This window comes from Rana temporaria, chromosome 4, assembly GCF_905171775.1.
Source record: "Rana temporaria chromosome 4, aRanTem1.1, whole genome shotgun sequence".
Classification (NCBI taxonomy): domain Eukaryota; kingdom Metazoa; phylum Chordata; class Amphibia; order Anura; family Ranidae; genus Rana; species Rana temporaria.
The window spans coordinates 450521912-450548912 of NC_053492.1; the positions used below are offsets into that span (position 1 = coordinate 450521912).

General features: G+C 48.2%; 1 protein-coding gene across 1 annotated transcript in view; it reads left to right on the top strand.

The window, feature by feature from the left end:
• Window positions 1-4764: 4764 nt before the first annotated feature.
• RHOQ (ras homolog family member Q) overlaps window positions 4765-27001 on the top strand; it is a 71115-nt gene continuing 48878 nt past the window's right edge. The window contains exons 1-2 of the mRNA XM_040351562.1: window positions 4765-5137; window positions 25470-25528. Coding sequence (XP_040207496.1) covers window positions 4993-5137; window positions 25470-25528 — 204 coding nt within the window. The 5' untranslated portion in view covers window positions 4765-4992. The remainder of the gene's footprint in view (window positions 5138-25469; window positions 25529-27001) is intronic.

The following is a 27001-nucleotide window of genomic DNA, read 5'->3' on the forward strand; positions in this document are numbered from 1 at the left end:
CGCAAGTGCCTGATTCACAAAGCACTTGCAATGAAAACCTACGCTGGCGGCCTCCGGCGTAAGCCCGCGTAATTTAAAGGGGCGTGTGCCATTTAAATTAGGCGTGCTCCCGCGCCGGACCTACTGCGCATGCTCCGTTTCGAAATTCCCGCCGTGCTTTGCGCGAAGTGACGTCATTTTTTCGAACGGCGACATGCGTAGCGTACTTTCGTATTCCCGGACGTCTTACGTAAACGACGTTGATTTTTAAATTTCGACGCGGGAACGACGGCCATACTTTATACAGCAATATGATTGCTGTGTAAAGTTAGGGCACCCAAAACGACGACTAAATTTGCGACGGGAAACTAGACTAGCAGCGACGTAGCGAACGCGAAAAACCGTCGTGGATCGCCGTAACTCCTAATTTGCATACCCGACGCTGGTTTACGACGCAAACTCCCCCCAGCGGCGGCCGCGGTACTGCATCCTAAGATCCGACAGTGTAAAACAATTACACCTGTCGGATCTTATGGATATCAATGCGTAACTGATTCTATGAATCAGTCGCATAGATACTCTGAGAGATACTCCGTCGTATCTCCTTTGTGAATCTGGGCCTTAGAAAGCATAAGCCAGAAAATAATGGACATTCAGAATAGATCTTGGATCGCTTTAACACGGGTCTGTAATTCACAACATATTTCAGGATATCTGTAAGGAACTATTACTGGTTGTTGATTCTGAACTCAACAGGTTAATTGAAAGATGTCATCACCTCCAGCTACCTGGCTGCCTGTGTAATGCAAATTGAATCCAGACTAACTTCTAAGGCTCTTTCATTGTGGCTTGCTCTAATTTACCGTGGGGTGGATTCAGGTACGAATTGCGCCCTCTTACGGAGGCGCAGCGTACCGTTTTAACACTGCGCCTCCGTAAATTACCTGCGCTGCGCTTCATTCATGAAGCAGTAGCTACGTAATTTGCGCGGGCGCTCCTTAAAACTGCCCGGCGTAAGGGCGCGTAATTTAAATGATCCCGTAGGGGGCGTGGATCATTTAAATTAGGCGCGTTCACGGGCCGAACGTAGTGCGCATGCTCCGTCGGGAAACTTTCCTGACGTGCATTGCGGCAAATGACGTCGCAAGGACGTCATTTGCTTCAACGTGAACGTAAATGGCGTCCAGCGCCATTCACGATTCACTTACGCAAACGACGTAATTTTCAAACATCGCGATGCGGGAACGACGGGTATACTTAGCATTGGCTGCCCCTGCTAATAGCAGGAGCAGCCTTACGCGGAACCCGACGAACGTAAACGACGTAAAATGCGTACGTAGGGCACGCGTACGGTTGTGAATCGGCGTTAGTATGCAATTTGCATACTCTACGCTGACCAATACGGGAACGCCACCTAGCGGCCATTGTAAGAATGCAGCCTAAGATACGACGGCATAAGAGCCGTATGCCAATCATATCTTAGGCTGCAGTCGGCGTAACGAGCTTTCTGAATACAGAAAAGTCGTTACGCCGGCGCAACTAAGCAATTGCCCTGCGTAACTATGGTTACGCAGACGCAATTGCTTACTGAATCCACCCCCCTGTATTGTGTGAAGGTCTATTGATGATAATGTGTATTGTGAGTTAACAGGCAGCCTAAAGGTCAAGTGTATGAGTCATCAGATGTAGTTAATTAGCTCATGTAAATTAGGTCAGGAGTTGGAGTCAGGATGTCTGTTAAAAGATGTATTGAGGAGGATGTGTATTGGGGCTCATTAGGTAAACATTGTGTGATGTTGTGGGTGGAGTTGGGTCATTGTTCATTTGATTACTGCAGTATCCTAAAGTGTATATAAGAGCTGTATTTCTCAATAAAGGGTTATTCCTGTTGAACCTCAAACAGAGCTGTGTCTTGTTAATGGGGGAATCTAGAAGGGCAAATGTAGAAGGGAGAAGAGTAGAGGAGGTGGAATATAGAAGGACAGTTGTGGATGAGGGGGGGGATGGGGGGATCTAGAAGGACAGATGTAGAAGGGAGAAGAGTAGAGGAGGTGGAATATAGAAGGACAGTTGTGGATGAAGGGGGGGGATGGGGGGGATCTAGAAGGGCAGATGTAGAAGGGAGAAGAGTAGAGGAGGTGGAATATAGAAGGACAGTTGTGGATGGGGGGGGGGGGGTAATCTAGAAGGGCAGATGTAGAAGGGAGAAGAGTAGAGGAGGAGGAATATAGAAGGACAGTTGTGGATGGGGGGGTGTAGAAGGACAGTTGTGGATGAGGGGAGGGATGGGGAAAATCTAGAAGGGCAGATGTAGAAGGGAGAAGAGTAGAGGAGGTGGAATATAGAAGGACAGTTGTGGATGGGGGGGAGGGATGGGGGGAATCTAGAAGGGCAGATGTAGAAGGGAGAAGAGTAGAGGAGGTGGAATATAGAAGGACAATTGTGGAGGTCACTCTAATAAAAGGTTATTGGAAAAGAATAAAAGGACAGAGGGGATGAGATCTAGAAGAAGGGTAGTTGTTGTGGAGAGAAGTGGAGAGGGGGTTGAATTGAAGAAAGTTGTGGGGTGAGAATGGCAGAAGATCTTGACTTTTAGAAAATCTAGAAGGATAGTGGTAGAGAAGAAAATGGCAGAGATGGTAAACCCAGGAGGAGGATAGTTGTGGAGGAGTGAAGAGTAAGAGGGGGATTGAGCCTAGAAGGACGGTTGTGGAGGTGAGAATGGCAGAAAAACTTGACTTTTGAAAAGAAAAATTGTGGATGGGGGGGGTGTAGAAGGACAGTTGTGGATGGGGGGGTGTAGGACAGTTGTGGATGGGGGGGTGTAGAAGGACAGTTGTGGATGGGGGGGTGTAGGACAGTTGTGGATGGGGGGGTGTAGAAGGACAGTTGTGGATGGGGGGGGGGTGTAGAAGGACAGTTGTGGATGTGGGGTGTAGAAGGACAGTTGTGGATGGGGGGGTGTAGGACAGTTGTGGATGGGGGGGTGTAGAAGGACAGTTGTGGATGGGGGGGTGTAGGACAGTTGTGGATGGGGGGGTGTAGAAGGACAGTTGTGGATGGGGGGGGTGTAGAAGGACAGTTGTGGATGGGGGGTGTAGAAGGACAGTTGTGGATGGGGGGGGTGTGTAGAAGGACAGTTGTTGATGGGGGAGTGTAGGACAGTTGTGGATGAGGGGGGGGGTGTGTAGAAGGACAGTTGTGGATGGGGGGGGGGTGTAGAAGGACAGTTGTAGATGGGGGGGGTGTGTGTAGAAGGACAGTTGTGGATGGGGGGGTATAGAAGGACAGTTGTGGATGGGGGGGGGGGGTGAAGGACAGTTGTAGATGGGGGTGTGTAGAAGGACAGTTGTGGATGGGGGGGGGGGGGGTGAAGAAGGACAGTTGTGGATGGGGGGTGAAGAAGGACAGTTGTGGATGGGGGGGTATAGAAGGACAGTTGTGGATGGGGGGGTGAAGGACAGTTGTAGATGGGGGGGGGGTGTAGAAGGACAGTTGTGGATGGGGGGGGTGTAGAAGGACAGTTGTGGATGGGGGGGGTGTAGAAGGACAGTTGTGGATGGGGGGGGGTGAAGGACAGTTGTGGATGGGGGGGGGTGAAGAAGGACAGTTGTGGATGGGGGGGGGGTGAAGGACAGTTGTGGATGGGGGGGGTGTAGAAGGACAGTTGTGGATGGGGGGGTATAGAAGGACAGTTGTGGATGGGGGTGAAGGACAGTTGTAGATGGGGGGTGCAGAAGGACAGTTGTGGATGGGGGGGGTGTAGAAGGACAGTTGTGGATGGGGGGGGTGAAGGACAGTTGTGGATGGGGGGGGTGAAGAAGGACAGTTATGGATGGGGGGGGGGTGAAGGACAGTTGTGGATGGGGGGGGGTGTAGAAGGACAGTTGTGGATGGGGGGGTATAGAAGGACAGTTGTGGATGGGGGTGAAGGACAGTTGTAGATGGGGGGTGCAGAAGGACAGTTGTGGATGGGGGGGGTGTAGAAGGACAGTTGTAGATGGGGGGGTGTAGAAGGACAGTTGTGGATGGGGGGGGTGTAGAAGGACAGTTGTGGATGGGGGGTGTAGAAGTACAGTTGTGGATGGGGGGGGGGGGGGTGTAGAAGGACAGTTGTGGATGGGGGGTGTAGAAGTACAGTTGTGGATGGGGGGGGGTGTAGAAGGACAGTTGTGGATGGGGGGGGGGGTGTAGAAGGACAGTTGTGGATGGGGGGGGGGGGGGTTGTAGAAGGACAGTTGTAGATGGGGTGGGGGGGGTGAAGGACAGTTGTGGATGGGGGGGGGGTGAAGAAGGACAGTTGTAGATGGGGGGGTGTAGAAGGACAGTTGTGGATGGGGGGGGTGTAGAAGGACAGTTGTGGATGGGGGGTGTAGAAGTACAGTTGTGGATGGGGGGGGGGGGTGTAGAAGGACAGTTGTGGATGGGGGGTGTAGAAGTACAGTTGTGGATGGGGGGGGTGTAGAAGGACAGTTGTGGATGGGGGGGGGGGGGTGTAGAAGGACAGTTGTGGATGGGGGGGGGGGGGTTGTAGAAGGACAGTTGTAGATGGGGTGGGGGGGGTGAAGGACAGTTGTGGATGGGGGGGGGGTGAAGAAGGACAGTTGTAGAGGAGAGATCGGTGTGATTGGTTGGTTGTAGGTCAGTTGCACCTCATTGTATTCTCCTTTATAGGAGAATCGTGCAGTTCTCCGGGAGTGTGCCGCAGCCCCAGCGGTCGGTAGGTAGGCAGCTGGCGGGCGGCAGGGAGGTAGGTAGGAAGCCGGCGGGCGGCAGTGACATGTGTCCTTCCTCCTCCCGTACCGCAGGCAGCTCTTTGGAGACGCTCCCTTAGGCGGCACAGTCTGCCTCCCTCCCAGCCCAGAGAGGCTGTAGCGCCGGAAAGTGCTGTGCCCTCCGAAGTTGGGGGAGGGAGTGGGGGGGTGAGAAGTCCGCCCGTTGGGAGGAATCCTCGGAGGGGAAGCGGCTGTCCCCCCGGAACGTCCTGCCTTCCTCCCCCTAAGATGAGGCTCCATGGCAGCGAATGGCAGCGGCAGTAGCATGCTGAAATGCGTGGTGGTGGGGGACGGGGCGGTGGGCAAAACTTGCCTGCTGATGAGCTATGCCAACGACGCCTTCCCGGAGGAGTATGTACCCACCGTCTTCGACCACTATGCAGGTAGGTGCTCAATACAAGACAATGGGGGCACCATGAAGGGGGAGGGGGAGGCATCTTAGGAGAAGAAAAAAAAAAGAGCAAAAGATTACATCATAAGTATTACTGCAGATGCCACACAGCTGCCAATCAGAGGAGCAAGAGGTTCTGCAGCAGCAGAGTGACCCCTGGTGGAGAGGGGAGGTTGGTGCCACTTATGGGGACTATACAGGACCACATTTTTGGCAGATGACCCAACTTGGTAAAGCCAACAGAGCCAAAGTTGGGTATAGAGCAAGACTGACCAATCAGAAGGAATTGTTCTCTTGGGTGGCTGTAATATTCTGATGACTGAACTTGGTAAGGTCAACGGAGCAACAGTTGGTTATAGAGCAAGATTGACCAATCAGAAGGAATGGTTTACTTTTGGTGGCTGTAATAATCTGATGACCCAACTTGGTAATGCCAACTGAGAAAAAGTTGGGTATAGAGCAAGATTGACCAATCAGAAGGAATGGTTTACTTGGGTGACTGTAATAATCTGATGACTGAACTTGGTAAGGTCAACAGAGCAACAGTTGGTTATAGAGCAAGACTGACCAATCAGAAGGAAGGGTTTACTTGGGTGGCTGTGATAATCTGATGGGCGTGGGTTATGGCATCTCTGCCTCCCAGAGGTCATTGCCTCCTATAGGGAGCACGCCAGATCACTTTTTCTGTGGATGACCCAACTTGGTGAGGTCAGCTGAGCAACAGTTGGGTATAGAGCAAGACTGACCGATCGGAGGGAATGGATCACTTGGGTGGCTGTAATACTCTGATGACTGAACTTGGTAAGGTCAACAGAGCAACAGTTGGGTATAGAACAAGACTGACCAATCCTGAGAGAACGGTTCACTCGGGGGGTCATAATAATCTGATGACCCAATTTGCAAAGGTCATCAGAGCAACAGTTGGGTATAGAGCGAGACTGACTGATCAAAGGTGAATTTTCACTTGGCTGGCCGTAATAATTTGATTACCCAACTAGGTAAGGTCAAAGACGCGATAGTTGACTAAAAGTGAAACTGACCAATCGGAGGGAACAGTTCACTTGGATGGCCATAATAACCTGATGACCAAACGTGGTAAGGTCAACGGAACAACAGTTGGGTATAGAATGAGACTGACCAATCAGAGGGAGCTGCTCACTTGAGTGGCTGTCTAATGACCCAATTTGATAAGATAAACAGAGCAACAGTTGCCTATAGAGCAAAACTGACCATTGGGAGGGAACGGTTAATTTTGGGTGACCATAATAAACCATCTGATGACCCAACTTGGTAAGGTCAACAGAATCACAGTTGGGTATAGAGCAAGACTGACCAATCAGAGGGAATGGTGGTTCACTTGGGTGGCCATAATAATCTGATGGGTGCACGTTATGGTGTCTCTGTTGCCCAAAGGCCACCTTTAGTTCAATTAAAACTCGGGGGAAATCCAATGGGTACCAACAAGTTTTGGAGGTCTAAGAAAGCCCGATTGTCCCTCTGACGTTTATTGGAATAAAGTTGTATCTGGACCTCTTGGCAGTGGTGGGCACTTCTGTCTCCACTGTTGTTAAAGTGGAGGTTCACCCTCAAAAAAATTTCTGACATCACATGGAGTCGCGCCATCCTGCCGACAGAATGCCGGTGTTTTTTTTTTTTCTCTGCACATACCTCGTTATCACGATTTTCACCTCACGGCAATCCCGCGGGACTGGGCGTTCCCAAGAGCTGCCTGTGATTGACAGGCTTCCGAACGGCGCATACTGCCCGTCACAGGTTGCCAACAGAACCCGAACGTCGGTGCTCAGGCGCCGTATAGAGCCGCACCGACGTTCGGGTTTTTTCGGCAACCTGTGACGAGCAGTATGCGGCGTTCGGAAGCCTGTCAATCACAGGCAGCGCTTGGAAACGCCCACTCCCGCGGGATTGCGTGAGGTGAAAATCGTGATAACGAGGTATGTGCTGAGAAAAAAAAAGAAACACCGGCATTCTGTCGGTAGGATGGCTCGACTCCATGTGATGTCAGAAATTTTTTTGAGGGTGAACCTCCACTTAAATTATATAGCTATATATAACTATATAACTTCCAGATTACTTTTTTGTCAGTTGACCCAACTTGGTAAGGTCAACAGAGCAACAGTTGGGTAAAGAGCAAGACTGACTGATCTGAGGGAACGGGTAACTTGGGTGGTTGTTATAATCTGATGAGTACGGGTTATGGCATCTCAGGTACCCAGAGGTCAGTGCCACAAATAGGGAGCACACTGGATCACGTTTTTGGTGGATGACCCAACTTGCTAAGGTCAATGGAGCAACAGTTGGGTATAGAGCAAGTCTGACCAATCAGAAGGAATTGTTTACTTCGGTGGCTGTAATAATCTGGTGACCGAACTTGGTAAGGTCAACTGAGCCAAAGTTGGGTATAGATCAAGACTGACCAATCAGAAGGAATGGTTTACTTCGGTGGCTGTAATAATCTGGTGACCGAACTTGGTAAGGTCAACAGAGCAACAGTTGGTTATAGAGCAAGATTGACCAATCAGAAGGAAGGGTTTACTTGGGTGGCTGTGATAATCTGATGGGCATGGGTTATGGCATCTCTGCCTCCCAGAGGTCATTGCCTCTTTTAGGGAGCACACTGGAGGAACCCCACAAAAGCACAAGGAGAACCTGCAAACTATTTTCAGTCTGAATATAACTGCCCTTTGAGATTGTTAATTAACTACTTCAGCTCTAAGGCCTCGTACACACGATCAGTCCAAACTGATGAAAACGGACTGAAGTTCAGTTTCATCGGTTAACCGATGAAGCTGACTGATGGTCTGATGTGCCTACACACCATCAGTTCAAAAACCGATCGAGTCCAACGCGGTGACGTAAAACACAACGACGTGCAGAGAAAAATGAAGTTTAATGCTTCCAAGCATGCGTCGACTTGATTCTGAGCATGCCCGGGTTTGGAACCGATGCTTTTGCATACTAACCATCGGTTTTGACTGAACTTCAGTCCGTTTTCATCGGTTTAGACTGATCGTGTGTACAAAGCCTGAGAGGTTTTACCCCCTTCACGACCAGGCTATTTTTTGCGATACGGCACTGCGTTACTTTACCTGACAATTGTGCGGACGCGCAGCGCTGTACCCAAATAAAACGTATGTCCTTTTTTCCCCACAAATAGAGATTTCTTTTGGTGGTATTTGATCACCTCTGCGGTTTTTATTTCTTGTACTATAAACAAAAAAATACAGACAATTTTGAAAAAAATATAAATATATTTTTTACATTCTGCTATAAAACACATTCAATAAAAATACTGAAAAAAAAAATCAAATTTCTTCATCAATTTAGACCAATATGTATTCTGCTATATATTTTTGGTAAAAAAATCACAACAAGCGTATATTGATTGGTTTGCGCAAAATTTATAGCGTCTACAAACTATGGGCTATTTATCGGGGTATTGCGCGCACCCGCATATAGCGCGCACCCCAACCTAGAAGGGAAATTTTTGAGAAAAAAAAAATACTTACAGTTTGAATGCCCCTCGTTGGTGTCTTGCCCGGCGTCCATCGACCGGTGTCCGGTCCGGCGTCCGTCTGCGGCCTCGGTGGTGTCCTCCCGCGCTGTCTCTCAGTCGAATCCCCGCTTCCCGTGCTGAGTTTGAACTGCGCCGCCGACATATACCGAGCGCAGTACACTCGGGCACGTTCGGCCACGCTCAGCTTCTTACGCATAAAGGCTAGGAGGCGTCACAGAGCGTGACCGCGAGCCAAGCCGAGCCTGGCCGAATGTACCCGAGTGTACTGCGCTCGGTATATGTCAGCGGCGCAGTTCAAACTCAGCGCGGGAAGCGGGTATCGGCGTATATCGCGCACCCACGATTTTGCCCTGATTTTAAGGGCAAAAAAGGGCGCGGTATACGCCGATAAATACGGTATTTATTTTTACTAGTAATGGTGGCGATCAGCGACTTATAGCAGGACTGCGATATTGCGGCAGACAAATCTGACACTTTCTGGGGACCAGAGACACTAATACAATGATCAGAACTTAAAAATATGCACTGTCACTGTACCAATAAAAAACTGTCTGGGAAGTGGTTAACATCGGGGGCAATCAAAGAGTTAACTGTGTGCCTAGCCAGTTGTTGTGTACTGTGGGGGAGGTGCTTGTACTAGGAAAAAAGGGCATGGATCCATGTCCCTGCTTAGCAAAGACACAGGATCCATGCCTTCTGTAATGACAGAACGGTTATCTGCCTGTTTTACATAGGTATACCGCCATCCTCCCTCTGTACCGATGGATCGGCAGGTGCCAGCGGGCATTGATGTCACCGGTACCCACCGATTAGCTCCCACTGTGTATAATCACAGTGGGAGTGGGCCGCCGGAAGCGCGCGCCACAGACCCGGAAGTGTCGGATAACGCACTAGCTACTAGGCGCAGTTGTGCCACTTTGCCACCATATATCTAAGTTATACGATCGGCAAGTGGTTAACTGGTCATTCAACGCTGTACCCTAACAAAATGTATACATTTTTCCACACAAATAGATCTTTCCTTAGTGGTATTTGATCACCACTGAGTTTTTTTTTATTATTATATAAATAAAAAAATAAAAAAAATTATTATTATTTTTTTTTTTTTAAAGTAATTTTTTTACTTGAAACCAGTATTTTTTTACTTTCTACTATAAAACATATCCAATACGTTTCTTCATAACTTTTGGTCAAAATGTATTCTGCGCCCCCCCACCCCCAAAGCAAACCCTTGCCTGGTGATTGTCAGGGTCTGCGGGCGGGGACTTATCGGAATCTGGAAGCCCCCTTAAGGTAGCCCCCAGATGACGGGCTCCCACCCCATTCACGTAAAAAATAAAAACACTACACAGGGTTTTAAAATATTTTATTAAGGCAGCTTCGGCTCTTCTCCCTCTTCTGGCGACGTCTTCTCCCTCTGCCGGTCCTTTTCCCCCTCTCCGGTTCTTCTTCTCTCTGCGCTGTCCTCTCTCTTCGCTGTCTTCTGCTCTTTTTCTGGGTTCTTCTCCCACTGTTCTTCTGATGTTGACTCAACGCGATCTCCCGATGTAATGCTGGGTCCACCTGGTGCTATGACTTATATTGGCATGGGGCGGGGCCACCCGATAACGTAAGTTGGAGGCCACGCCTCTTGTGACGTCATCACCCCATTATTCCACCTTTTGCTGGCGTTTTTACAGCTCTAGAGCTGGAGCCTCAGAACGCACTGGTCCTGGAATTTTTTTGGAGCTTAAAAACGCCTATGCCACTTACAGGTCTTAAACACCTTGGTGGGCATGAGGCCATAGGCTAACATGGAGAGGCGTTTTTAAGCTGTGAAAAACGCTCCTAAAAGTGACTGTAAAAACGTCTGTGGGCATGAGGCCTTAAAGAGGAAGGAAACCCTCTGTTCAAAAATGATAAAAATTTAAAATCCTGCAAGACAAATGCATAATGAGCTAGTATGCATAGCATACTAGCTGATTATGTTTTACTTACCTTCGATCGAAGCCCCCTCAGTGGTCCACGTCTCCCCTTCCGGCCACCGACATGTTGTCCCGGAGTGACTTCCCGGTCTCGCGGCTCCGGCGCTGTGATTGGCCGGCGCCACGATGACGTGACTCACGCACATGTGCACCATAACGCCACAGTACAACTGAAGCAACGTCCCATAGTGCCAGTGCTTCAGTTGGCTTAAGTGCACATGTGCCGCATGACGTCAGCACATGTAAATACAGGGATATCTCCTAAACCGTGCAGGTTTAGGAGGTATCCTTGTTAGCTACAGGTAAGCCTTATAGGCTTACATGTAACATTAAGTTGTAAACAAGGGTTTACAACCACTTTAAAAGCACAGTTCACCTTTACAAAAAAACCTGCCTATGCAGATAAGGGGCATCTGTTTAGCTCTGACTAAAGATGAATAATACACTTGTTATAGATGTAGGCCATTTACATACCTTATGAAGCCTGACTGGAATACTCACAGAACGGTGCTAAGTGAGGCCTAGTCATTATTGCTCACCTCCAGCATCACAGGAGTGAGCTCTCAAATACTAAGCTCAGAGCTACTACATCAGGGGGGAGAGTATGTGAGGAGGTTTGAATCGGAGAAGCAGCTCGCTCCTGTGATGGTGAAGGTGAGTAGTAACGACTAGGCCTCACTTATCAACATCCTGGGAGTATTCCAGTCAGGATTCATAGACCAGTTTCACACTGGGGCCGTGGCCATGTTAGCGCTAAAACGTTGTTTAGGCTGCGCTTTTCGGCTGCTAGCAGGACGTTTTTAACCCCTACTAGCGGACGAAGAAGGGGTTAAAAATACCCGTGTTGTGGTGCTCAGGTGCTTTGGAAGCGCTGCCCATTCATTTCAATGGGCAGGGCATTTTGGGAAGGCTGTATACAGCGCTCTCAAACCACCCCAAAGATGCTTCTTGCAGTACTTTTTCTAACGTCCCGCAAGCGCACCGCCCCAGTGTGAAAGCACTCGGGCTTTCACATTCGGGAGACATGGAAGGCAGTTTTCAGGCGCTTTACAGGTGCTATTTCTAACGCTAAAATGCCTGAAAACGCCTCAGTGTGAATGGGGTCATAAGGTATGTAAATGGCCTACACCTATAACAAGGGTATTATTTATCTTTAGTCAGAGCGGCTGTTTGTTTTTATCTACAGACACCCCTTATCGGCATAGGCAGTTTGGTGGTAAAGTCGAACTATTCCTTTAACTGGCTTGCAGCGGAGAACTTGGAGCGCACCACAGCATGTTCCTAGTTCTCAGCCCTTCTGCCAAAGGGCCATGTTAGTGTTCTTGTCAAGGTAACTGAAGCTGCTAAACCATTTAATACATTCTTCTCATGAAAGGGAGAAGAGCTTTGGCAAATCTCGGAGTTATCAGTCTGGGCCCCTTGGAGGTCTAGACCTCGGGGCCACCTCTCCCTGTGCTGTGTAGCTTCTGTTTCTGGCAGTAAAGCTGCAGGGCTGTGTGTTTCCTAGCAATCAGCAGCTGACCCTACTTTCCCCGCCATCCCTCTCATACACACAATGGTTGTCTTGTCTGCTCTCTGCCCCCCTCCCTCTCTGTGTTTTCCTGGAAAGCGTTGGAATAATCCATAGAGATAACGATGATGACACTCGTATCTCCGGCCCTTAGGTTGCTTCTTCATTTCTCTGAGCAAAAAGCCATGACTTCATCAGCCAGGTTGAGTCATCTTGATGGGAATTATTTAAAAAACACTGGCCCGGATTCACAAAGCACTTACGCCGACGTATCTCGAGATACGCCGCCTAAGTGTAAATATGCATCGTCGTATCTAACCAAGATACGCCTGAAAATAGGCTTCATCCGACCGACGTAACTTTCCTACGCCAGCGTATCGTCGGCGCATATTTACGCTGGACGTCAGTGGCGCTCCCATTGATTTCCTATTCAAATATGGAAATGAGGGAGATACGTCGATTCACGAATGTACTTGCGCCCGGCGCATAATATACGCGGTTTGCGTAAGTCGTACGTCCGGCGTAAAGTTATTCCCCATAGATGAGGCGCAACCCATGCAAAGGTATGGACCAGGGAACACAAGCCGTCGTATCTTATGTCGTTTACGTTGTACGTGAATATGACTAGGCGTAGGTTACGTTAACGTCGTAGGCAGTGATCCGTCGTATCTTAGGGAGTAGTTCCGACGTGATTCTGAGCATGCGCACTGGGATGCATCCACGGGACGGCGTTATTCGTATCTTTATGGCGCTCGGCCCATCATTTGCATGGGGTCACGCCTCATTTGCATGGCTCACGCCCACTTCCACTTACGAGGACTTACGCCTAAGAAACCCAGCGCAGATTTGGTGGCAAGTGCTTTGTGAATTCGGGGCTTGCCTCTCTGCGCTGCGTCGGCGTAGCGTAAAGAAGATACGCTACGGCGGCATAAATATGCGCCGATGTATGTGAATCAGGGCCATTGTGATTTGAAAGTGGCACCCATTAATTTCAATAGCTGGGGTGGTGGAGGAGCTCCCACACCGCCCCAAAGATGCTGCTTGCAGGACTTTTTTTCTTGTGAAAGGGGTCCAAAGGTAAAGAAAAGATTTGGGGTATCTTTGACCCCAGATCTTAAAGAGGACCTGTCATCCCTATTTTTATGAGGGCCAGTATACACCATAGAAACAGTCAGGATGCGTTCCAGATGCGCATTTTAGATGTGTTTTGGTGCATTTTTGATGCAGTCCAGTCCATTTTTACCCCCCTTATTTTTTCTTAAACGTAAATAAGGACTTCTATGTTCCACTGTGTTTTTTAATGCGTTTACAGCGTTTCTGTCCAAGAAAAAATGCAGCATGTTCTACTTGAACTGGAACGTATTGGAACTGCAATCACTAGTGTGAACTATGACATTGAAAACCATATAACCTACTTTTCTTGCATTTTTTTTTTTTATGCAGAAAAAAAAACGCACTGGACTGCATGTGGTGTGAACTGGCCCTTACAAAGGATGTTTACATTTCTTGTAATAGGAATAAAAGTGATCAAAAAAAAAATAATTAAAGGCACAATGTGAAAAAAAAAAGGAAAAAAAAAAATGTAAAGCATCTGTCACTCTGAAGAAAACGCATACTTAAATGGTAATTGCACCACACGTGAGGTATTGCCGCAAACGTTAGAGCGAGAGTGCCGTCGTACGTGGTGTACGTAACTGTGCTTTGCTAGAGCATTTTGCAAAAAACGATGGTGTGTGGGCAACGTCGTTTTTTTTAAATGAAGTTTGAAAAACTTCGTTTTTTTTCATGATAAAAAACGACGTTTTTTTACAAGACAAAAAACGACCTTGTGTACGCGGCATTAGAGGCTCCTCTCTTCTTTTTAATACTCAGTTGTGACATGACGCTACTCTTATATCAAGACATCGCTTGTATATCAAGGCAAAATTTGATAAAACATTTTGCTTGTCTTGCAAAACACTCTCAAACCAAGTTACTCTCAAACTAAGGTTTTACTGTATATTGATTGGTTTGCGCAAAAGTTATAACGTCTACAAAATAGGGGATAGATTTATGGTATTGTTTTAATTAGTAATGGCGGCGATCTGTGATTTTTATTTTGGCTGCGACATTATGGCGGACACATCGGACACTTTTGACGCTATTTTGGGACCATTGTCATTTATACAGCGATCAGTGCTATAAAAATGCACTGATTACTGTGTAAATTACACTGGCAGGGAAGGAGTTAACCACCACGGGCGATGAAGGGTTTCAGTGTGTCCTAGGGAGTGATTCTAACGGGGGGGGGGGGCTGGGCTACTAGTGACACGACAGTGATCACTGCTCCCAATGACAGGGAGCAGATCAGTGTCCTGTCACTTGGCAGAACAGGGAAATGCCTTGTTTACATAGGCATCTCCCCGTTCTGCAGCTCCGTGACACAGTCACGGGCCGCCGGCGAACATCGAGTTCACAGGGCACGCGGACACGGTGGGCGCGTGCAGCTTCTTAAAGGGGACATACAGGTATGTCAATTTGCCCACGGCTGCCATTCTGTATATCGGTGTGCAGCAGTCGGCAAGTGGTTAAGGAGAACTTTTTTTTAAGATTAAAGAATTTATTTATGAACTTTACTTTGAATTAATGGTTATTGGATGAACATTTCATGTTTTATTTCAACCCTTGAAGGATTATGTTATTGTGATTCACACTTGGTGATTTCAACAATTTGAATAAGCGCAACCAACATACAATACCGTATTTACACGTTTTTGAGTTGTGGGAACAGAATTATTTGGTTTGTAGCTGTCGCACATTTAGAGTTTTGTAATATTTTTCAGAGGAGATCGCGCGGGATAAATACACTCATTTATTTTATTAAAAGCTGATTGGCTGCACTCCTGGAGAAAAAGTTTGTCTCGATTACTTTTTTAACCACTTAAGACCCGGACAGTTTTTGCGATTCGGCACTGCGTCGCTTTAACTGACAATTGCGCGGTCGTGCGACGTGGCTCCCAAACGAAATTTGCGTCCTTTTTTCCTCACAAATAGAGCTTTCTTTTGGTGGTATTTGATCACCTCTGCGGTTTTTATTTTTTGCGCTATAAACAAAAATAGAGCGACAATTTTGAAAAAAATGCTATATTTTTTCCTTTTTGCTATAATAAATATCCCCCAAAAATATATAAAAATATATTTTTTTCCTCAGTTTTGGCCGATACGTTATCTTCTACCTATTTTTGGTAAAAAATAATCGCAATAAGCGTTTATCGATTGGTATGCGCAAAATTTATAGTGTTTACAAAATAGGGGATAGTTTTATTGCATTTTTATTAATAATTTTTTTTTTATTACTAATGGCGGCGATCAGCGTTTTTTTTTTTGTGACCGCGACATTATGGCGGACACATCGGACAATTTTGACACATTTTTGGGACAATTGTCATTTTCACAGCAAAAAATGCATTAAAAATGCATTGTTTACTGTGAAAACGACAATTGCAGTTTGGGAGTTAACCACTAGGGGGCGCTGAAGGGGTTAAGTGTGACCTCATATGTGTTTCTAACTGTAGGGGGGCAGGGGGCTGGACGTGTGACATCATTGATCGTGTTTCCCTATATTAGGGAACACACGATCAATGACAGCGCCAGAGTGAAGAACGGGGAAGCTGTGTTTACACACACCTCTCCCCGTTCTTCAGCTCCAGGGACTGATCGCGGGACTCCAGCGGCGATCGGGTCTGCGGGTCCCGCAGCCGCGGTCACGGAGAGCTCCGCGACCCACGGCTGGTCACTTAATGAGGACATACAGGTACATGCTTGTGCCCAGCCGTGCCACTCTGCCTACGTATATGTGCAGGAGGCGGTCCTTAAGTGGTTAATAATCCCCCCCCCCCAGGGAGTCTGGGCAGTCACATGGCCAGTACTGTTAAAGTGGAACTAAACCCATTGATTTAACAAAAACGGTTACATTAAAGGCATGCCATGAATGATAACTGTCACAGTTGCTTGTGCTGTCATCTGAACTGTCAAGCCATGAAATGGCTGGTGTCATAACAGATCACATGTGCAGCATCATAACAACTGTGGATCAAATAGAGGCTAAGATGGCAGCTTCCTTGGCTGTAAAGGATAGGAGGGTTTAGTTCCATTTCAATGTCCTCTGTGATAAGTTGGCTGCAAGGGTTGCTGGGAAATAGTTCAGGAAACCGCACTGACATCTCAGGCAGGAGCTGTATTTAATATCATATCATAGATCTTCGATTTTTACATATTTGAGTTGATGTGCTGAATCGTATGACTCAGACCTCCAGAAGATAATAAAACCACTAAACCATATTTTTAGCTTCTTCCCATTTTCCTGTCATTGTCTGATTGAGTGATTAAAAATAATGCAGAAGTTTGGTCTAAACCTGTCTAATCTTAAACCTCCCCCTCCCCCATTCTAAGTCCCATACTCGCTATCCTGTAGATGGAAGAGGTGTATTCTTACCTATTCTCGGGGTGCTCCAATCCGGTCATGTGATCTCCCTAGTGCCAGCTTCAGGGGGTAGAAGGGATGGTGGACAACAGATGCCCCATAATAAGCCCTGTGGGTGATGTCACCAATGAGCTCTCTTCTGTCCCGAAGCCGGCCGATGGGGAGATTGTGTAACCGGACTGGAGCGTCCAAGGAATAGGTAAGCATACAGATCTTTCCTCTACAGCAGTGGTCTCCAAACTGTGGCCTGGATGGGGCACTGTTCCCCTCCACTGATGCCAAGGATGGGCCACTGTTCCTCCCACTCATGCTAAGGATGGGGCACTGTTTCCCCCACTGATGTCCAGGATGGGGCACTGTACCTCCCACTGACACCAAGGATGGGGTACTGTACCTCCCACTGACACAAAGTATGGGGCACTGCACCTCCCACTGATGTCCAGGATGGGGCACTGTACCTCCCACTGACACCAAGGATGGGGTACTGTACCTCCCACTGGCACCAAGGATGGGGCACTGCACCTCCCACTGACACCAAGGATGGGGCACTATTCCTCCCACTGGCACCAATGAAGGAGCACTACTTCTCCCAACTGACACCAATGATGGGGTACTATTCCTCCCACTGACAGCAACAATGGGGTACTATTCCTCCCACTGGCACCAATGAAGGAGCACTATTCCTCCCAACTGACACCAACGATGGGGCACTATTCCTCCCACTGACAAATGATGGGGCACTTTTCCTCCCACTGACACCAACATGGGGAGAACTTTTCCTCCCACTGACACCAATGATGGGGCTCTGACACCAACATCAGGGCACTATTCCTTCCACTGATACTAATGATGGGGCAATAATAATTCCCAGCCAAAGATGGGACATTGTTTATTTCCACTGGCTAGGGTCCACTCCCCTAAAGTCTGAAGCACAGTAAACTGGCCCTTTTTTTTAGAACTTTTGGAGACCCTTGCTATAGAGCAGGGGTCTCCAAACTATGGCCCCTCCAGTTGTTCAGGAACTAGAATTCCCATCATGCCTAGTCATGTCTGTGAATGTCAGTTTTGCAATGCCTCATGGGATGTGTAGTTCCGCAACAGCTGGAGGGCCGTAGTTTGGAGATCCCTGCTCTAGAGGATAATTAGTATAGGACAGTGATGGCGAACCTTGGAACACCAGAGGTTTTGGAACTACATTTCCCATGATGCTCATGCACTCTGCAGTGTAGTTAAGCATCATGGAAAATGTAGTTCCAAAACATCTGGGGTGCCAAGGTTCATTATCACTGGTATAGGACTTACACCAGACTTCTATTTTAAAGCCCAGCTCAGGAATAAGTAAAGATCCGTCCCTGCACTGTGGAGCCTCTGTGCCCATCTGCAGTTTGATTTGAGCCCATCCAATGCAGCCTGATGCCCATCTGAAGCCTCAATGCAGCCCCTGTGCCCATCTGCAGCCTGATCTGTGCCCATCCAATACAGCCTGATGCCCATCTACAGCCTCAATGCAGCCTCTGTGCCCATCTGCAGCCTGATCTGTGCCCACCCAATACAGCCTGATGCCCATCTGCAGCCTCAATGCAGCCTCTGTGCCCATCTGCAGCCTGATCTGTGCCCATCCAATACAGCCTGATGCCTATCTGCAGCCTTACCATCTCTCTCCTGACTCTTCTCCTCTCCATTGCCATAAACTTGTATGTTTGCTCAGACGTGTACAGAAGCCCATGAAACAGTTGACCTTGAAGGTGGACAGGCTGTGCCCTCACACCTACCAGCTTTCTAAAGTAGGTAGCCTTAGTGCCGGTTCACACTACAGCGACTTGGGATCCGACTTGTCAGACCTCAAGTCGTTTCAAGTCGCTGGACATGAGAAATTCCATTGAAGTGAATGAGAGCCGTCTTAATGTACACTACTGATGTCGCTCCGACTTCAGAAAAGGTCCCTGTACTACTTCAAGGCGACTTCTAGCCGACTTGTACCCATAGATTTCAATAGAAGTTGTCTCCAAAGTCGGGCCGACTTTCATGTCGCTGTAGTGTGAACCGGCATTAAGGCTTTGGTTACAGAACAGCTAATCTCAAGTTGAGAATGCACAACCTTCTCCACCCTTATTCCATCAACATAGAACAGGGGTCTTCAAACTATGGCCCTCCAGTTGTTCAGGAACTACAATTCCCATCATGCCTAGTCATATTTGTGAATGTCAGAGCTTTACAATGCCTCATGGGATGTGTAGTTCCGCAACAGCTGGAGGGCCGTAGTTTGAGGATCCCTGACATAGAACATCCAAACAGTAGAGAGTTGGCATACGGGTGACTAATCCTCAATGCTGATGGTGCAGCGCTATAAACAGTCCATATGTGTTGCAGAGACACCTTCAGTGAATATGGTGCTGGTAAAGAACATATAAAGAAGTGACTTCACAGGTGCGATGAACCTCCACCACCAGATGAAATGGCCTCTCACCGCACAGCGAGGACACTAATGCCGCGTACACACGATCAGTCCATCCGATGAGAACGGACCGATGGACCGTTGTCATCGGTTAACCGATGAAGCTGACTGATGGTCCGTCGCGCCTACACACCATCGGTTAAAAAAACGATCTTGTCAGAATGCGGTGATGTAAAACACAACGACGTGCTGAAAAAAAAAAGTTCAATGCTTCCAAGCATGCGTCGACTTGATTCTGAGCATGCGTGGATTTTTAACCGATGGTCATGCCTACTAACGATCATTTTTTTTTCTATCGGTTAGGAATCCATCGGTTAAATTTAAAACAAGTTGGCTTTTTTTTAACCGATGGTTAAATAACCGATGGCGACCACACACGATCGGTCTTGACCGATGAAAACGGTCCATCAGACCATTCTCATCGGTTTAACCGATCATGTGTACGCGGCATAAGATGATAAAGGGTCAAAAAACGCATTCCCTTGCGGGCACTCACAAATAGATCCGGTGACCGAAATCCAAATAGCTCAGAAGGAATTCCCAGGTCTCATGCCAGCATGGAATGGGAAAAGGCAAGAGACATAGTGCTCTCCTCCTCAACAATGTTTAAAATGTATTAAAACACAAAATGAAAACTTACATACAAGGCACCAATAGATCAGGTGCCGATGTATACAGTGTTATATGTAAACAGACAGAACGTGATGTCACAATGCTCCTTCCGCACCCGTGGTCATCACGTTCTGTCTGTTTACATATAACGCTTGAGGCGGAGAGCACTATGGGGCAGATTCTCGTAGATCGCCGCATCTCTGCGGCGGCGTAACGTATCTCATTTACGTTACGCCGCCGCAAGTTTTACGGGCAAGTGCTTGATTCACAAAGCACTTGCCTGTAAAGTTGCGGCGGCGTAGCGTAAATCCCCCGGCGCAAGCCCGCCTAATTCAAATGATCTGGGTAGGGGGCGTGGATCACTTAAATTAGGCGCGTTCCCAAGCCGAACATACTGCGCATGCGCTGTCCCTAAAATTTCCCGATGTGCATTGCGCTAAATGACGTCATTGGTTTCGACGTGAACGTAAATGGCGTCCAGCCCCATTCACGAACGACTTACGCAAACAACGTAAATTTTTTAATTTTGACACGGGAACGACGGCCATACTTAACATTGGTTGCCCCTCATATAGCAGGGGCAACTTTACGCGTCGCAAATCTAACGTAAACGTCGTATCTTCACTGCGTCGACCGCGCGTACGTTCGGGAATTCGCGTATTTTGCTAATTTGCATACTCGATCGGGAAAATGACAAGGCGACACCTAGCGGTGAAAAAAAAAATTGCATTTAAGATCCGACAGCGTAAGAGCCTTACGCCTGTCGGATCTAATGGTTATCTATGCGTAACTGATTCTGATTCTCAGCAGACATGTTTGGCCGTGTGTAGGCCCGAGCGGACCATTTTCGGGCGGATCGGACAGGTTTCCAGCGGACAACTGTTTCCTGGACTTGCTTTAAAACAGTCCGCTGGAAACCTGTCCGCCCGTACATGTACGGTCGTCTGTACCGACCTACCGTACATGTCCTGCCGCCCGCCATCCCTCGCATGCGTCGAATGACTTCGACGCATGCGTGGAAGCATTTTAAAGGCAGGCCGCCCACGTCGCCGCGTCATTGTCGCGGCGACACCGCGGACACGCCCCGCGTAATGTTTACGCGCGGACCTCTGTTCGATGGTGTGTACAGCCATCGAACAGAAGTCCCTGGGCAGTCCCCGGGCAGACATGTCCGATGAAAACGGTCCGCGGACCGGTTTCATCGGACATGTCTGCTCGTGAGTACTCGGCCTTATGTGGGGAGATTTGTTTCATCTCTGTGTATCATCTGAGGCTGTTCACTTCACTGGGTATAGGAGAGGGTTTACATCCACTTTAAAGGGGTGTTCCAGTCATTTTTAATGTTTATTAAAAGTCAGCAGCTACAAAAAGTGTAGCTGCTGACTTTTAACAAACATACACTCACCTGCTCCATGCTCCAGCGACGCGCCGGCCGGGGCTCCACTCCCCCCCCCCCCCCCCCTCTCCGGCCGGCGTCTTCATTCTAAGTGTGGGCACCCGGCCGTGACAGCTTTCGGCTTCACGGCCGGGCACCCACTGCGCATGCGCGAGCGGCGCTGTGCCATCCAATTGGACAGGCGATCGCCTGTGACCTGTCACGTGTCCCAGGCGATCACCTACAGGGAGGGGCTGCCAAAAGGCGATATGACTTTTTGCCTTAGCAGCCCCTCGGCGGAAGGAGGAAGTGGGACAGGAAGTCCCACTCCTCCTGAAGCCCCCCCCCCCCAAAAAAAATTACATGCCAAATGTGGCATGTAAGGGGGCGAGGAGTGGATTAAGTGGAAGTTCCACTTTTGGGTGGAACTCTGCTTTAAGTGACCCTTTTTTTTGGGGACCAGTGACACTAATTCAGTGATCAATGTTAAAAACATGCACTGTCACTGTACTGACACTGGCAGGGAAGGGAAGGTTAACACCATGGGGCAATCAAAGGATTAACTGTGGGCTAGATTCAGGTAGCTGTGCTTGATCTTACGGCGGCGCAGCGTATCGTATTTACGCTACGCCGCCGCAACTTACAGGAGCAAGTGCAGTATTCACAAAGCACTTGCTCCGTAAGTTGCGGCGGCGTAGCGTAAATGGGGCTGGCGTAAGCGGGCTTAATTCAAATGTGGAAGGGGGTCGTGTAAATCTATGATGACCTGACGTGATTGACGTTTTGTACGAGCGGTGCATGCGCCGTCCGTGTACATATCCCAGTGTGCATTGCTCCCAAGTACGCCGCAACAACGTATTGGTTTAGACGTGAACGTAAATTACGTCCAGCCCTATTCGCGAACGACTTACGCAAACGACGTAAAAAAAAAAAAATCGAAGCGGGAACGACGTCCATACTTAACATTGCGTGCGCCTCATAGATGCAGGAGCAACGTTACGCCGGAAAAAAGCCTTACGCAAACGAAGTAAAAAACTACCGCCGGGCGCACGTACGTTTTGTGAATCGGCGTAACTAGGTAATTTGCATACTCTACGCCGAAAACGACGGAAGCACCACCTAGCGGCCAGCGTGAGAATGCACCCTAAGATTCGACGGCGTAAGAGAATTACGCCAGTCGGATCTTAGGCTAATGTCGGCGTATCTTGCTTTCTGAATACAGAAAGAAGATACGCCGGCGCAGATTTGAATTTACGCGGCGTATCAATAGATACGCCGGCGTAAATTCTTTCTGAATCTACCCCTGTGTGCCTAAAATGTGCTTACTAACCGTGGGGGAGGTGCTTGTACTATGCTTAGCAGAAACACAGGATCACTAGTTCCCTACTGACAGAACGACGATCTGTCTTGTTTACATAGGCAGACTGACGCTCTCCCGAACGATCAGCGAGTCCTGGCAGACAACGAGTCTGCCGAACCTGCTAATTGGCTCCTGTTGTGTCCAATCACAGATTCGGAAGTGCAGGAATCACGTGATCCGGTGCAGGAGTGCCGCCTTGCCGCCGTATATGTACAAAATGATTGATTAAAAAAAAAGATACTTTAGGTGGTAAGCGATGTTTACTGGAACTTTTAGTTCCTTGGGCAGCATGACCTGACCCTGGTGGGGGGAGGGGGAAGCGTTGTGGCAGAGCTTGCCTTCTGTATTGTGCTTGGCTCAGGCAAAACTTCCTCTCTGTAGGCTATATTAGGACGGGATAGAGTTCAGTACCTGGCAGAGCGTCATAGAAAAGCTGAACAAGTGTATGACACGCCGCCAACCTTCTCCGATAGTCAGCACAAGCCTCTCATATGCCAGCAGAGGTGTCATTTAACACGCAGTCATTTACTGAAGGACAACATCGCAGGGAAAGCAGTTCTGTCTGCTGGACACTTTAGGGGATAAAAATGTTTTGTAATGTTTATACCATCGGTCCGTGGCGGCTGTTTAACCACTTGCCTACTGAGCACTTTTACCCCCTTCCTGCCCAGGCCAATTTTCAGCTTTCAAAAACTTTCCCTGGCGCACAAGTTTTCCGTAACTAGCCGACCTGCGAGCCGGCTCTATACGGCCCTATACGGTGCCTGCACCCGCCGTGTAGAGCTGACTGCGCAGGCGCCATATAGAGCCGACTCGCAGGTCGGCTACTTACGGAAAACTGGTGACGCGCCTTATGCGCCAGGGGACGTTTTTCACCAGACGTCAATCATCTAACCTCTGAATAGGAACGCCCAGTCCCGCGGGAGCCAGAACCCGGAAGCCGGGGGGAAAATAACAATAAAACGGTATGTACGGCAAAAAAAATAAAAAACAGCATACTGTAGATGTCGGAAGTATGCTGGATGTAATGGCATATAGATGTTTTTTAGAGTGAACCTCCGCTTTAACCACTTCATTACTGGGCACTTAAACCCCCTTCGTGCCCAGACCAATTTTCAGCTTTCAGCGCTGACGCATTTTGAATGACAATTGCGCGGTCATGCAACACTGTACCCAAATTATATTTTTATCATTTTTTCCCCACAAATAGAGCTTTCTTTTGGTGGTATTTGATCACCTCTGTGATTTTAATTTTTTGCGCTATAAACATAAAAAAACAGAAAATTTTGAAAAAAAAACACAATATTTTGTACTTTTTGTTATAATAATATCCCAATTTAGGGACATTTAGTGCGATACGTATTCTTCTACATATTTTTGTTAAAAAAAAATCGCAATAAGCGTATATTGATTGGTTTGCGCAAAAGTTATATCGCCTACAAAATAGGGGATAGATTTATGATTTTTTTTTTTTTTTTTTTTTTACTAGTAATAGCGGCGATCTGCGGACGTATCGGACACTTTTGACACAATTTTGGGACCATTCACATTTATACAGTGATCAGTGCTATAAAAATGCACTAATTACTGTATAAATGTGACTGGCAGTGAATGGGGTTAACACTAGGGGGTGAGGAAGGGGTTAAATGTATTCCCTGGGTGTGTTCTAACTGTGTGGGGGGGAGGGGACCGACTGGGGGGGGTGACCGATGCTGTGTCCCTATGTACAAGGGACACAGATCGGTCTCCTCTCTCCCTGACAGGACGTGGAGCTCTGTGTTTACACACAAAGCTCCACGTCCCTGCTGTGTCACCGACGATCGCGGGTACCTGGCGGACATCACGGCCGCCAGGCACACGCATCGGCTCCCGAGCGATGTGCCGGGCACGTTGTTTCCCCGCTGAGCCCCCCCGCGGCGCGCACGGGGAATGACAACAATAGGACGTCCAAAGACGTCCACTTGGCACTTGAGAGCCGCGCTGTGGACGTCTTTCGTCCATAGCGCGGATCCCAAGTGGTTAAATGACATGACTGATGACTGGAAAGGAAGGATTTTGCAATGCTATATGTCATATAGCATTGCAAAATCCTTCCTCTCCTCTCATCATTCATGTCATTTATTATGCAATAGCCAATCAGTGCTGCATTTCAGTGCCTGCCCATAAGTGTCATCAGTGCCACCTTTCAGTGCCCATAAGTGCCACCTTTCAGTGCCCATGATTTCCATCCATCTGTCAGTGCCAATCTATCAGTGCCATCTGTCAGTGCCAATTAGTCAAATTGTCACATGATATTATAAAAAAGTATCAGTATCGGCGAGTACTTGAAAAAAAAGTATCGGTACTTGTATTCGGTCCTAGAAAAGTGGTATCGGGACAACCCTAATAAAAAGGTAAAAATGATTTTGCGTTTCTAAAATTCTGTGGCACTGCCCCGCCCCCTGCCTTTGCTTTGCTGGAGAAGATCGATATGCTTGTAAGGCCTCGTACACACCAGCGGACATGTCCGATGAAAACGGTCCGCGGACCGTTTTCATCGGACATGTCCGCTGGGATCATTTGGTCTGATGGCTGTACACACCATCAGACCAAATTTCCCGCAGACAGGATACGCGGTGACGTGGCCGCGACGATGACGCGGCGACGTGCTCGACCCTGGAAGGTCAATGCTTCCACGCATGCGTCGAATCACTTCGACGCATGCGAGGGCTTTCGGCCGAGCGGACATGTCCGGTGAGTCGTACAGACGACCGAACCTGTCCGACGGACAGGCTTCCAGCGGACATGTTTCTTAGCATGCTAAGAAACATTTGTCCGCTGGAAACCTGTCCGATCCGCCGGAAAATTGTCCGGTCGGCCGTACACACGACCGAACATGTCTGCTGAAACTGGTCCGCGGACCAGTTTCAGCAGACATGTTCGGTCGTGTGTACGAGGCCTAAGTCTCCTAAATACTCCTCCACCACCCACCTGTTAGCTTACAGAGCAATGCATTAATCTTGTGCTGAATTTCGCTTTGTTCAGCCTAACACTGTGTTTTTGTTCTTGCAGTGAGTGTTACTGTTGGCGGCAGACAGTACCTTCTTGGACTTTATGATACCGCGGGACAAGTGAGTATAACAGATGGTGAATGTATGTTGTATGTATATATTCATTCTATGGAGTAGCTCTCTGGGCACTATGGCTCATATACTTGAAAGCCTTTTTTCCAAAGAATTTACTTGGCAACACCTGGTAGGTCACCAGGTCTCTACTCATCCCTCCCTCCAGTTGCTTGGCTTGGGAGCGACATACAAAATGTGATCATACCTGCGCATAGCCAGTTTGTATTCACGTACTAGGGCCAGTTTAGATAGGAGCCAATTACTTTACCAGCGTGTCTTTGGAGTGTGGGAGGAAACCCAGGCAAGTAGAGGGAGAACATGCAAACTCCATGCAGATAGTGTCCTGAAACAAAAATGTATACAGCTCCACATTGGTCCATATTACACTGCACCTTACCAACCGTTCACTGTCTGCCACTCCTCTCTGCCAATCACTCCACTGGCTTCCCATTGCCCAACGAATAAAATTCAAAACACTAAAGCCCTGTACACACGATTGGTTTGTCTGATGAAAACAGACCGATGGACTGTTTTCATCGGACTAACCGATCGTGTGTGGGCCCCATCGGTTTGTTTTCCATCGGTGAAAAAAAATAGAACATGTTTTAAAATTTTCCTATGGATAAAAAAAACGATCGTCTGTGTGGAACTCCATCGGAGAAAAATCCACGCATGCTCAGAATCAAGTCAACGCATGCTTGGAAGCATTGAACTTCATTTTTCTCAGCACGTCGTAGTGTTTTACGTCACCGCGTTGGACACGGTCGGATTTTTGACTGATGGTGTGTAAGCAAGACTGATGAAAGTCAGCTTCATCGGATATCTGATGAAAAAATCCATCGGATTAGATTCCATCAGATATCCGATCGTGTGTACAGGGCATAACAATAACGTACAAAGCCATTCGCAATTCTGCCCCGAGCTACATCACCATCTTATCTCTAAATATCACCCAAACTGTCCTGTCTGCTCCTTCCAAGACATTCTCCCCTCTAGCTCCCTTGTCTCCTCCTCCCATGCTTCTGTCCAGGACTTCTCCAGAGCCTCTCCCATCCTCTGAAACTCACTACCCCAATCTGTCCGGCAGTGCCGATCCTGACCTCCCTGGGGCAACTAAGCAAAATGACAGGGGGGGGGCTGCTGAAAATGACATGTCACATTTAAGTTGAGAAGCAGGGGGAGGGGGTGTTCTGCTGTGGGAAATGACATCTTACATTAAAGTGAGAAGCGGGGGGTGCTGACTTCTTCTTACCTCTTCTCCCATACAGCCAACGAGTTGAGAAGCGGGGTGAGGGGCCAAAAATGACTTCTCACCAGGCGGGGGCCTCTAGTAATTTGGGGGGCCCTCCACAGCTTTGTGTGGCCCTAAGCCGCATAGTGAGCCTATAGGGCGGATCGGCCCTACTGTCCGGTTACCCCCTACTCTCTGGAACCAAATCCCGCTTAACATTCGCATCTCCCGAAGCCTATATGCGTTCA